Raw genomic sequence first — 14287 nt, 5'->3', positions numbered from 1 at the left:
AAACACAGGTCAAAGTTCAGCAAGGGTGCTCACAATACTGATGTTGTGCTCGATTACATCCATTCAGATTGCTAGGGTTTATCTAGAGTTGAAGGTATGGGAGGTTACCACTATTTTGTGTCATTTGTTGATGACAAGTCCCGATACACATGGCTTAGGTTGATTAAGTCAAAGGATGAAGCCTTCAAAGCTTTCAAGCAATGGAAAGCTTTGGTGGAAAATCGATAAGGAAAGAAGATAAAGAAGCTACGAACGGACAATGGGCTAGAGTTTTGCAAAGACGAGTTCAATTAGTTTTGTGCAGATGAGGATATAGGTCAGCATCATACCGTCTGGAAGACACCACAGCAGAACGGTGTTGCAGAACGAGTTAATCAGACACTGCTAGAGAGAGTTTGATGCATGCTCTCTAATGCAGGTCTTGGGAGGAGGTATTGGAGTGCAGCTGTGCTGACAGCTTGTTATGTCATTAATAGGGGTCCTCATTCGGGAATTGACTTCAAGATTCCTTTTGAGATCTGGAGTGGTAAGTTGCCTAATTTTTCAAATTTGAAGATTTTTGGTTGTGTTTCTTATTATCATGTTAGTGAGGGTAAGCTGGGTCCACGAGCCAAGAAGGGGTGTTTCGTTGGGTACAAGGATGGTGTGAAGGGGTTAGGATCTATTCACCTTCGGAGGGTTGAGTAATTCTTAGTAGGGATGTTACTTTCGATGAGAGCACCATGTATTCAACTAAAAGTACGGAGACTTCTGATTTGGGAAGGGAAGGGGAGAACTTATTACAGACAGATGGGGTGCTTGAGGTACATCAGTTTATCATTGTTGATCTACCTCGGGTACAATACATTGATGATGATGCTGATGTTCCAGTGCTAGGTACTCCTGAACTTGAGGTTAATCCTACTCATCCTAACTCTGGGAAGGAGATGGAGCAATCTAATCAGGGGTCATCTAGTCAACCTGACACCATTCTTGACATGCCTAAACGAGTTATCAAGAAGCCTGTTAGATTGATTGAAAAGATGGAGGGAAGGAATTGCTGTGTTGATGAGTTGACAGGTTATGCATTAAGTGTAGCTGATGATGTAGAGTCATTTGAACCTGCCACATATAAACAAGCAATTAGTTGTAGTGAGTCGACGCAATGGCTTGTTGCAATGGGTGAAGAGATACAGTCTCTTTACAAGAACAGAGTGTGGGAACTGGTAAAGGTACCAAAAGGGAGGAAGCTTGTGGGGTGTAAGTGGATTTACAAGAAGAAAGAAGGATTATCAGAAACTAAGCAAGTGCGTTTTAAGGCTAGACTAGGTTCAGTCAGGTAGAAGGGGTTAATTTTGTGGAGATATTCTCACCTATGGTTCGACACACTTCTATCTGTGTGTTATTGTCAATTGTAGCACACTTTGATCTTGAGCTGGAGCAGCTGACACTACTAGAAATAGGCTTAATTCCGCTGGAATTTTTCCGACGGACTGAAATTCCCTCGGAAAATTTGAAATTTCCGGTGGAAATTGGATTTGTAGGAAAAATCCGTCGGAACAGGTACCTTCCGACGGAAAATTCCGTGGGAAGAATTCCGACGGATTTGAATTCCCTCGGAACCTCTTCCGATGGAATATTCCGTCGGAAAAGGTTGATTCCGAGGGAATTAATTCCGTCGGAACGTTACACAAATTAAAAGAAAAAAAATCAGCAATTCGATTTTTGCGACAGAACAAAAAAACCGAAACAGGAAGAGAGAGAAAGGGAGAAAGAGGAAGATAGAGAAAGGGAGAAAGAGGAAGATAGAGAAAGGGAGAAAGAGAAAGAGAGAAGGAGAAAGGGAGAAGGAGACCTCGCCTCCACCACCAGCCGCCGCTTGGTCGCCGCTGGTGTAGGTAAGTGTCGTTTTTTTGGTTTTTTTTTTTTTCAAATATTGCTGAAAACCCTAACCACCACCACCACCACCTAGGCTTTACAGGAATTCACCATTAGCAGTGCCGAATTTCACCACAAACACCAAGGCTTCACCGGAATTGACTATAAGCGCCGCCGGTTGAATAGTGGTAAGTGTTTACCCTTTTTTTTTTAAATACACTGTTTTGGGGTTTTTATGTTTTTATTATTTTTATTTTTTTTTGTTTTGGAATGGCTACTAACAGCCACGACACCATCCGGCCGCCGGTCTGCAACCAGAACGACGCCCAGCCACCGCCGACAGCAGGTTGTCTTTTCTTTTTCTTTTTTTTTTCTTTTTTTCATTATAACTTTATAGCATTTATTCATTTTTTTATATACATAGGCAGCACAAACTTAATTCCTAATTGTTTAATTTGAATTTTTTGTAGGATTTGTAGATTTACTTGGTTCTTTGGCAATAACAAGTGCATATCTACAGGTTAGAGACTGTATAAAACCTAAAATTATAAATTTAGTTTATACTTGGCATGTTAGTCGGTAAACGTATTTAGATATATGTTAGTTTATTATTGTTTTTAAGAAGTGTATACAATTTGTTGTTTTTATATTTTAATATGTTGAAATATTTTAAATGAATGTGTTTGTGTTATGATATGTTAGTTTAGTTTATTTAAGTTTAGTTTTTAATAGTTGCATTATAACATGTTAACATAGTTTGGTTTAGTTCATTATAATAATTTATGTTAGTTTAGTTTATTTTAGATTAGTGTTTGTTAGTGTATTTAGTTTAATATTTTTGTTTTATGTAATGTTGAATATAATATTTAGTAATTGTGCTTATTTATTTGCTTAGTTTAGTTTAATTATAATAAATCTCTGTGTAGTATAATGCATGTGACCTTCACTTTATATATATAATAAATGAATCATTTGCATAATCATTTGCCTAGATACCCGTTCAAGGCATACACATTAGGAGTATGTCTTGAATAGTCCCCGGTTGGGACTACCCTTGTACGCTTATTCTCACTTAGGTTGTGAATGTAAGCCTTGCTTTTGATTCTAGGGAAAATCCTGCCTTTTCATTTCTCTACACTGTTCTCTGGGTACATATGTAGGTGTGTTTAATCGCCTACATCGTGTACTTGGAGAATTGTAGGGAAATGCTGGCGGATTTTCCATAGAATTGCAAATCTGGCTTACATTCACTAGTGGGATTAAACGTACAAGGATGGGTTAGGTTGGAGTGATAAGGACCCTTTGGAAGCATTTCAAATCTTATTTGCATTTCCATAACACTTTGATGGATAATGATTAGGAAATACGCTTTGTGACTAATGTGATTATACATATGCGTGAGTTGTGTAGAAGTTGTAATCATGAAATGAACATAACGTAGCTGGATGTATGAAAGGAAGGTTGGGCAATATGTTTATCCAGAGTTCGTGAAAGGGGTTGATGAATTCATGCAATACGTCAAAGATAATCCCGAGAGTAGTAACCCGAATGAAGTTAGGTGTCCATGTGCTAAATGTAAGAACAAACGGCTTTGGGATCCAGATACGGTTAAACTTCATTTGTTTCGCGCGGGTTTTATACCTAATTACTATGAATGGATGTGTCACGGGGAAGGGTTTCCGACAGTTCCTAAATGAGGGTCCAATGAATATCGTGAAATGGTTTTCGATGCTTTTGGTCATAGTCAGGATCAAGGGCATTCCGAGCAGGCCAGTGTTTCATCAGAGGAGGAGCCTAATGCACAAGCTAAGCATTTTCTGGATTTGTTTAAGGCTTCTAAAAGGCCATTATACGAAGGGAGTTTGTTGTCTGTGTTAGAGATGGCCGCTAGAATCACCATTCTAAAGTGCAAGTATAATCTGCCCCACAGATGTTTTGATGGGTTTGTTTCTTTGCTCAGTGAAGCAATTCATAACAACAATCAAATGGTCGACACATTCTATGAGGTGAAAAAGATTGTGAAGGGCTTGGAACTGCCTCATGAAAGGATTCACGCTTGCCCGAAAGGATGTATGTTGTTTTGGAAGGATGATGCCCAGCTGTCTACATGAAAGGCGTGTGGCAGCGATCGATACAAGCAGACTTCCAAGGGTAGCCTAGTGCCTTTGAACGTTTTTTTTTTTATTTCCTGATCACACCCAGGTTGCAAAGGCTGTTTACAACCAAGAATATTTCGGAGGAAATGACATGGCATTCGAAAAATCCTCGAGTTCAAGGCACTATGGCACACCCAAGTGATAGTGAAGCCTGGAAACACCTCGACAGTTGCTTTCCAGAGTTTTCCTTCGAGCCTCGTAATGTTCGGCTTGGCTTGTGTACAGATGGTTTTGCTCCTCATGGCAAGTTTGGGGGACAGTATTCTTGTTGGCCTGTCATTTTGACCCCTTACAACCTGCCTCCCTCAATGTGTATGAAAAGACAATTTATGTTCCTTTCGTTGCTCGTTCCTGGACCTAAAAACCCTAAGGGAAACTTGGATGTGTACATGCAACCGTTGATAGAGGAGTTGGAACAGTTGTGGGAAGTTGGTGCGCATACGTACGATATTTCCACAAAACAGAATTTCAATCTTCAAGCAGCCATCCTATGGACCATTAGTGACTTCCCGGCTTATGGTATGTTGTCCGGTTGGGCCACATCTGGTGAGAAAGCTTGTCCATATTGCATGGACAAAAGCAAAGCATTTTGGCTAGAACATGGTTGTAAGGTTTCTTGGTTTGATTTCCACCGCCAGTTCCTTTCGACATATCACCCTTTTCGGAATAGTAGAACTGCGTTCTGCAGAAACAAAGTCGAAAAGGGTGCACCTCCACACATTATGTCAGGAGAGGAACTGTGGGAATGTGTGAAAGACTTTCCGAAGGCTACAGATGGGCCCGAGTCACTTCAACGCCTCAAAAAAGAAAAGAAGGGGTGGTTCAAGCAAAGCATACTGTGGGAGCTTCCGTATTGGAAGCATCTGCTTATTCGTCACAACCTAGATGTCATGCACATTGAAAAGAACTTCTTTGATCAGTAAATTCACACTGTAATGGATGTGAAAAAGCATACGTGTGACACGCCATCCGCTCAAAATGACATTGCCAAATATTGTAACCGTCCGCAGCTTCATCTTCAGGAGGATGATAGAGTTAAAGAGTTCATGCCAAGGCCTCCATTTGCTCTTGACAAGGCTCAGAGAAAAGTTTTGTGTGAGTGGGTTAAACAGTTGTGATTTCCCGATGGTTACGCCTCCAATTTGAGCAGATGCGTGGATATGCAAGCACGTAAGCTACACGGAATGAAAAGCCATGATTGTCACGTGTTCATGGAGAGGTTGTTGCCTACTGCTCTGAGGGAATTGCTCCCTTGCCATGTTTGGAATGCAATAACAAAGATCAGCCAATTCTTTCGCGATTTGTGTTGTTATACAACATCGATTAGTGACATGGAGCGATTGGAGAAAAACATAGCTGAGATCCTGTGCAAGCTTGAGAAGGTCTTCCCCCCTGCATTCTTTAACTCCATGGAGCATTTACCCATTCATTTTCCATATGAGGGGAAGTTATGTGGTCATGTTCAATATAGATGGATGTATCCGTTCGAAAGGTAAATCAAAGACCCATGCACATCCTATTTCTTACATCAAATTCAATGTCATGTCGTGTTTATACATTTACATAACTATGATTGCAGGTTCCTTAATCATTTCAAACGAAAAATTGGAAACAAGGTTCGAGTTGAAGGATCCATTTGCAATGCTTATCTCACCGAAGAGATAGCAAAATTCTGCAGTAACTACTTTCAGGCGACGGTTGACACTAAAACACGAGATCTCAGTCGAAATGTGAATGCCGACGTGGACTCCACAGTGGACGACGCTGAAATTCCAGAGTTGTTCACGGAGGATAGCGGTCGTGTGTCAAATGAGGGCAAAACTCGGTATTTAGATGAAAAAGAACTCGAGTGCGCTCATCTGTTCGTGTTACGAAACACCGGCATTCTTGGTGAATACGAAAGGTATAATATAGTTTAGGAATGAAGTGTAGTTGGATGATATGATCAACTAAAATGATTACAATGTTGATTTACATTAATTTTGGCCTCGTAGGAAGTTGGAGGACTACGTTCTTAGTACTCGACCTTATCTGCGTAGAGAAGAAGTAACGGAGAAATGCGAAGCTGAATTCCCTGATTGGTTTCATCCAAAGGTGATGTACACTGTCTAAACTTAGGATAATTATGATTTACTATTCGTTGATATTTAATTTACTCATTTAGGGAAGTGTGACGGTTATATTCAAAACGTTTATAGGTTGTTGAGGAAGAACAAAACTCGGATGTGCTGCGAGTGTTGTGCATTCACCCTTTCAAGCGTGTTCGAACTTGGAAGCAGATTTTTGTCGGTGGCTTTAATTTCCATACACATGCCCATGGCAAGCACAAATCTACGATGAATTTTGGGCGTGTGTGTATCAAGTGAGGATGGTGGAGAGTACTTCGGCATTTTAGACGACATTATTGAACTGGTCTACACTAGTCCCGAAAAAGAGTACAAGACTATTTTGTTTAAGTGTAGTTGGATGGATTGTGGTAGGGAAATGAACATATATGAACAGTACAAGCTTGTCGAAGTGAATCATACTAAGAAATACCCCAAGTACGATCCCTTTGTTTTATCTTACCAAGTGACTCAAGTGTACTACGCATCATACCCTAGCCTGAAACGGGATCGAATACAATGGTGGGCTGTTTTTAAAACAAAGGCAAGATCAGTGGTTGATGCTCCGGTGGACTTAGAGTTCTTGCACGCACCATCCCCACAATTACATGCAACGCTTTGCCCACCGAATGAATATTCTAGACTATGTCCAAGATGATGATGAGGAGGATGATGACGATGGCTTTGTTATCTCGAGCGATGAAGATGATGAATCTAGCATCAACTCTAGTGATAATGACGAGGATGATGATATCGATGTATTATTAGATGATAGTAGTGATGATTCCAGTAGTGATAGTAGTAGTGATGACATTAATGAATAGGGGAATATGTTACTCTCCCTTGAATTTGCTTATTATTGTAAAATAGACAAATGACTTGGCCTTTTAATAAATCGATCATTACTTTTACGCTGAAATGTTATTAGATTGCCCGAGTCACTTGTAACTTATAATATGTTGTAATGTTATTAACAACAATTTCAGGTGATCATGGCGGGCGGTAAAGACAAAGGTAAACGGACAATGGAGATTGACTCTTCCGATGAGGACATGGAGGATGCACATGATTTGGGTACTACTCAGGAGCCCACTTCCAGCTCATCACGAGATCAGACATAGGAGCGTTCATTGTTGCCGGAATTAGACCCTACTGTGCTCTGGTACGTACATACATTCAATGCATTGGGATTATAATCTTTTTTTGAGAAGTTAACCTATTTATTACTTGTAACAAGTTTTGCAATACGCTTTGTTAATGATCATCTAACTTTGTGGTTTCCTCATTTCATGTAGGTTTGACGACAACAAGGTGAGGAATGCGGTCTCCGGGATGCTAACCGGGTACTATCGACAGCCTTGGAGGAATTACAGGGAGGTGGATGCAGCAACCAAGGAACACTAGTGGAACCTATTCTACGTAAGCGATTATAAACTTAATTGAAAACATGTTTTATGAAAATGTTGAGATGAAGTTGAATATATGACTTACAAAGTTTATCATTTGCAGAAAGAATTCACGTGGGCACCTCAATTGACCGAGGATGTGAAGCACACTTTTGAAAAGAAGCTTGTTACTCGGTTACGTGACATGTTCTACACAGTCACGCACAAGATGAGAGGGGCAAAGCCAGGCTGGCTCATTGAGGATGTCCACAAGAAAATGATGGATATTGTTGCCGCCAATCCAACTTACAAGAAGAGGTCGGCCCAAAACAAGAAGAACAGGAGGGGCGACTCAATGGAAAATTCGGTTGAAGCTACCTACTATCAGGGTTCGATGTCAGCTGTAAAACATGCTAAACAAATGGTAAGTTTGTTGAATATGCAGGTCTAATAGAAGAGTATTGTGTATTACTATGTACAGGTGCTCTAAAATTTACAGTTTATCATTTTCTTCATGTACAATCAAAGGCGGCGAAGAATAAAGGCCAGCTCCCAACATCTCATGAGCTGCTTATGAAGATGCACTTCAAGGAAGTGACTGGGAAAGGCACAATACCAACCAACACCAAAGCACAGCATATTGCGGTATTAACTTCAATAACACCTAAAACTGTTATATGCAAGTTATAAGAAAGATCTGTTTGTTTTTGTGATTTCAAGTCATGTGCACCTAAAACTACCTATAATATGCATGTTATGAGAAAGAAAAGGTTCGTTAGGTCAGAAATGATGAAAATAGGGAACAAATTGGTCATGTAGGGGTCTTTTGGTTGAATTTGGTTCCAAATCGTCCCCGGAACTTAGAGACTTGGTTGTTTTTGTGATTTCAAGGCATGTGCACCTAAAATTACCTATAATATGCATGTTATGAGAAAGAAAAGGTTCGTTAGGTCAAAAATGATGAAAATAGGGAACAAATTGGTCATGTAGGGGTCTTTTGGTTGAATTTGGTTCCAAATCATCCCCGGAACTTAGAGACTTGGTTTTTTTTTATGATTTCAAGTCATGTGCACCTAAAACTACCTATAATATGCATGTTATGAGAAAGAAAAGGTCTGTTAGGTCAAAAATGATGAAAATAGGGAACAAATTGGTCATGTAGGGGTCTTTTGGTTGAACTTGATTCCAAATCGTCCCCAGAACTTAGAGACTTGGTTTTTTTTTTGTGATTTCAAGACATTTGCACCTAAAACTACCTATAATATTCATGTTATGATAAATAAATGGTCCATTTGGTTAGAAATGTAGAAAATAGGCAAAGAATAGGTCATATAGGCCTCAGTTGGTTCTATTTGGGTCCAATTCGTTCATAAAACTTAGGGAGTTGGTTTTTTTTTTGTGATTTCAAGGCATTTTCACCTAAAACTATCTATAATAGACATGTTATGACAAAGAAAAGGTTCATTTGGTTAGAAATGTAGAAAATAGGCAAAGAATAGGTCATATAGGCCTCAGTTGGTTCTATTTGGGTCCAATTCGTTCATAAAACTTAGGGAGTTGGTTTTTTTATGATTTCAAGGAATTTACATCTATAACTACTTATAATACACACATTATAAAAAAGAAATGGTTCATTTAGTTAGAAATGTAGAAAATAGGTAAGGAATAGGTCATATAGGCCTCAATTGGTTTTATTTAGGTCCAAATCGTTCCCAAAACTTAGGGAGTTTATTTTTTTGTGATTTCAAGGCATTTTCACCTAAAACTATCTATAACAGACATTTCATGACAAAAAAATAGTTCATTTGGTTAGAAATGTAGAAAATAGGCAAGGAATAGGTCATATAGGCCTCGGTTGGTTCTATTTGGGTCCAAATCGTTCCCAAAACTTAGGGAGTTGGTTTTTTTTGTGATTTCAAGGCTTGAGCACCTAAAACTATATATAATAGACATGTTATGACAAATAAATGGTTCATTTGGTTAGAAATGTAGAAAATAGGCAAGGAATAGGTCATATAGGCCTCAGTTGGTTCTATTTGGGTCCAAATCATTCCCAAAACTTAGGGAGTTGGTTTTTTTGGTGATTTCAAGGCATGTGCACCTAAAACTACCTATAATAGACATGTTATGATAAATAAATGGTTCTTTTGGTTAGAAATGTAGAAAATAGACAAGGAATAGTTCATATAAGCCTCAGTTGGTTCTATTTGGGTCCAAATCGTTCATAAAACTTAGGGAGTTAGTTTTTTTTGTGATTTCAAGGCATTTGCACATAAAACTACCTAAATAGACATTTTATGACAAAGAAATGGTTCATTTGGTTAGAAATATAGAAAATAGGCAAAGAATAGGTCATATAGGCCTCAGTTGGTTCTATTTGGGTCCAAATCGTTCATAAAACTTAGGGAGTTGGGTTTCTTTTTGTGATTTCAAGGAATTTGCACCTAAAATTACCTATAATAGGCATGTTATGATGTAGAGATAGTTCATTTGGTAAAAAATGTATATAATGGGCAAAGAATAGGTCGTATAGCCCTCAATTTATTGTATTTTGTTCAGAATTTTGATTTTAACTCACATATGTGTGCACCTTTTTCATATGTGTATCTTGTAGGAGACCTACCAGAAGAAATTTGAAGAAGCAAGCACCCAAGGGATTCAGAAGAGTCCAAATGAGTTGTACTGGGAAATTGTAGGTGGTCGCAACAAGAAGGGTCGTGTGAAGGGACTTGGCCAAGGTGCAGAGCTGTATTATGGCAACAGGAAGGGTTTTAATTCTTCCTAGCAGTACACGCCTTCCTTTCTTTCCCAGATGCGGGATCAGATGGACTAGAGGGTGGAGCAGAGGTTGGAGGAGAGGGTGCAAGCTATGCGGAATGAAATGGAAGTCGAGATGGAGACTCGATTGGCCGAAATAGAAAGGAGAAACCAAGAGAGGTATGAAGAGATGATGCGTCAATTCTCCAGCAATGACCCATCTTCCAACATTCCACATCAGCGTCGAGACCCCACGAACGACCCGGGTAGCGGCGGTGCAAGGCAAGGTATTCCGGCGGTAGCTTAGCATTTGTGTATATAATATATACATGTATTAAGATTTAGATTATGTTGTATAGTTGCACAAAATGTAAACATTATTATAAATAAATATATAAAAATATTTTCGTAATTAAATCGTCAATTCAAAGCAATCTAAAATTAGGTGCAGGATATATTAGGTGCAGGATATTAAATTAATTCATTTATTTTTTACTAAAAAAACAGGACTATCCCGACGGATTTTTTCGTCGGAATATATACTATTCCGACGGACTTTTTCGTCGGAATAGTATAAGCTTTCGATGGACTTTTTCGTCGGAATGTTATAAGCTTTCGACGGAAATTTTTGTCGGAATATTATAAGCTTCCGACGGAATTTTCCATCGGAATAGTATATGTTCCGACGAAAAATTCCGTCGGAAGCTTATAATTTCCTACGGATTATTTTTCGTCGGAAGATTGCGACGAACTCTCGTTTAAAGTCAAATCCGGCTCCGACAGAACTAAATCCGTCGGAGATTCCGTCGGAAATTGGCCTTCCGACGAAATTTTCCTCGGAAAACGTCAATTTTCCTACGAGGTGTATTGCGATAGACATCTTCTGCCGGATTTTCGTTGTTTCCGACGGAATATTTCCATCGGAATCCAGCTGTTTTCTTGTAGTGTGGATGTTAAAACGGCTTTCCTCCATGGTGATTTGGAGGAGGAGATTCTGATGAAGCAACCCGAGGGGTTCGAGGTTCCTGGAAAGGAACACTATGTCTGCAGATTACGAAAGTCATTGCATGGACTTAAGCAATCCCCCCGACAATGGTACAAGAGGTTTGATTCTTTTATGGTTTCACATGGTTTTGATAGAAATTCATATGATTGCTGTGTGTATCATAGCAAGCTGGATAATGGTTCCATGATTTATCTATTGTTATATGTTGATGACATGCTGGTTGCCACAAAGAATAAATCTGATATTGCTAGATTAAAGGAGATGCTTAACTCGGAGTTTGACATGAAAGACTTAGGTACAGCTAAGAAGATTTTGGGTATGGAGATCTACCGGGATCGAGCTAGAGGTAAGCTTTTCTTGACTCAGAAAAGCTACATTGAAAAGATTTTGTCTCGTTTTGGGATGGAAAAATCAAAGCCTATAAGTACGCCAACTAATATAAGTTGTAAGTTGTCTTTGTCTATGTCACCTCAAACAGAGGAGGAGTTGTCTTATATGTCTAGAGTTCCATATGCCAACACGGTTGGTTGTTTGATGTATGCTATGGTCTACACTAGGCCGGATATTGCGCATGCTGTTAGTGTTGTAAGTAGGTTTATGGCTCGACCTGGGGGGGAACACTAGCAAGGGGTGAAAAGGATTTTTCGCTATTTGAGAGGGACAGTTGATATTGGACTTGTGTATGGGAGTGGTAAGGACTGCTTGGTGATTGGGTATAGTGATTCTGATTATGCAGCTGATGTGGATACCAGGAGGTCCGTGACTGGGTATGTGTTCACTTTGGGTGGTTCTGTGGTGAGTTGGAAGTCTACATTGCAGTCTTTGGTTACGTTGTCTACTACTGAAGCTGAGTACTTGGCTTTAACTTCTGCAGCTCAGGAGTCCATTTAGCTCAAAGGCCTTGTAGGTGAACTGGGTATTGCACAGGATTTTGCTACGGTGTATTGTGATAGTCTAAGTGCCATTTTCTTAGCTAGAGATCAAGTGCACCATGATCGGACCAAGCACATTGATGTCAGTAGGGCTAAGCAAAACTATCTGAAAATCCGGTAATCCGATCCGCATCCGATCCGAAAATTATGGATATCCGATCCGAAAATTTTGGATATCGGATATCCAAATTTTGGATTTCGGATATTTGATATCCGATAAAAGTCGGATTTCGGATATTTGATATCCGATAAAAGTCGGATATCGGATATCCGAAAAAATACCCAAACCAGCACACCTTAAAAACCCCGCGTGAAGGCCCAAATACCTCCAAAGGCCCAAATGCCCAAACCAACAATCCCTAAATCAAAACCCTTCGAATCCCACCGCCCTTCTCGATCTCTTTCCTCTCAAATCTCTAGCGCCTCTCTCTCTCCTCTCAAATCTCTTCCTGTAATTATTCTTCCTCACCGCCACTCTCTCTCTCTTCTCTTTCATCATCCTCTTAGATCTCACTCATCTCAGCAAGGACTCCTCTCAAATCTCTTCTCTTTATCTTCTCTTTCACCTTCTTCTTCTCCTTCGATCTCAACTTCGATCCTCACGGCTACTTTACTGGCGACCACGCAACACCATCCTCCAACCGTCGTCATCAACAACCGCAGTAACAGCCGCGACCGTTCAGGTCATTGCTCCATCGAGCTTCCAACCCACAACACCGACGACGACCCTCTTCTCAACTTCATTTCAATGGCAATTAATATTTCTTTGTTTTGTATTTAGATTTGTGTGAAAATTTTTTGTTTTGTAATTGGTTTGTGTAATTTATTGTTTTGTAATTTGTGAAAATTATTTGTTGTATTTTTTAAATTTTTTATTTGATTTTTTCTCTTTTTTCTGGTTGTTCAAGACTTTGATGGTTACATCAGCTGCATTAATCTGTTGAAGGCTTCAAGTAGTTGTAATGATTTTTTTTTTTTTGGTTTAGAATAATTGCAATTGATGCATAATTAATTTAATTCACCTTTTTTAAAAAAATACCATTTAATTATTATTTATATAATATAATATTATTAAATGGGTCGGATATTGGATATCCGAGCTTTTCGGATATCTGGATATCGGATATCCGAAAATTTCGGATTAGATATCGGATATCAGATATCCGAATTTTTAGATACGGATATCCGATCCGAAAGTGGCTTTCGGATCGGATATCCGATTCGTGCTCACCCCTGGATGTCAGGTATCATTTCTTACATACTGACAAGAGGGTTAAGGGGAAGAAGATTGGGACTGCTGACAACCCGGCTGATTTCTTCACGAAGCCTATTCTATTTAGTAAGTCTAAACATTGTTTGGACTTGCTAAATATTGATTACTATGTGATGTAGTAGGCCCTTAAGGGTGATGTTGGGGAGCTCCTAGTGTAGGCATGTTGTCCTTAAGGTGGAGCTTGCCTGGGGCTTGTGATGCAGGTGGAGCATTATGAGCTGTTATACTTGGAGACGAGTAGGTGATGGGTCTTAGTTGGAGGCTTATCAGGATGGGTCTTAGTTGGAGACTTATCGGGATGTATAGCTTATACATGATCTTTGCATCGGGTTAGGCTTGAGATGTTTTTCACTATGTGTTGATGGGATCGTTTTTGCTGACTACGAGTTCTCGTCGAGGTGGAGATTGTAGATGGTTAGGTGACTCGAACTATAGTGCAGCCTTCCTCTGCCCAACCGGGCATGCTATGCCCTGGCTGATCGGGCGGTGAGGATAGGCTGTGCAATGTATCTTGCAATCCCCACTGCCCGATCGGGCATGCCATGCCCTGGCAGACGGGGCAGTAAGGGTAGGTAGCGCAAAGTATCTTTGTTGAACGTTGCTTTGCGTGCCCAACCGGGCGGAAGGAGATACGATAGAGACGCGGTTTTGCGGAAGTTAGAGTTATCTTATTATTTTATCTTGTAGCCCAAGTATCTTTTAATTAGGGATTAATATAAAAACTTCCTGATATTAGTGCTAGGGTAAAAAAAAACAAGAGGGCAAGAAGAGCCGTTCTTGAGAAAGACTTGATTCATCTTTGTAATTCTTTGCGGT

At 39.7% G+C, this 14287-nt stretch overlaps 1 protein-coding gene across 1 annotated transcript; it reads left to right on the top strand.

The window, feature by feature from the left end:
• The first annotated feature begins 7110 nt into the window (after positions 1 to 7110).
• Positions 7111 to 10288, top strand: LOC110729436. The gene is made up of 6 exons (XM_021909172.1): positions 7111 to 7192; positions 7265 to 7280; positions 7414 to 7495; positions 7628 to 7927; positions 8032 to 8148; positions 10118 to 10288. Exons 1-6 carry the CDS (start codon positions 7111 to 7113, stop codon positions 10286 to 10288), a joined length of 768 nt encoding a protein of 255 aa, XP_021764864.1.
• The last annotated feature ends 3999 nt before the right edge of the window (positions 10289 to 14287 follow it).

Source organism: Chenopodium quinoa, unplaced genomic scaffold, assembly GCF_001683475.1.
Source record: "Chenopodium quinoa cultivar QQ74 unplaced genomic scaffold, ASM168347v1, whole genome shotgun sequence".
In the NCBI taxonomy this organism is placed as follows: Eukaryota; Viridiplantae; Streptophyta; class Magnoliopsida; order Caryophyllales; family Amaranthaceae; genus Chenopodium; species Chenopodium quinoa.
This window is presented reverse-complemented; position numbering and strand designations above follow the sequence as displayed.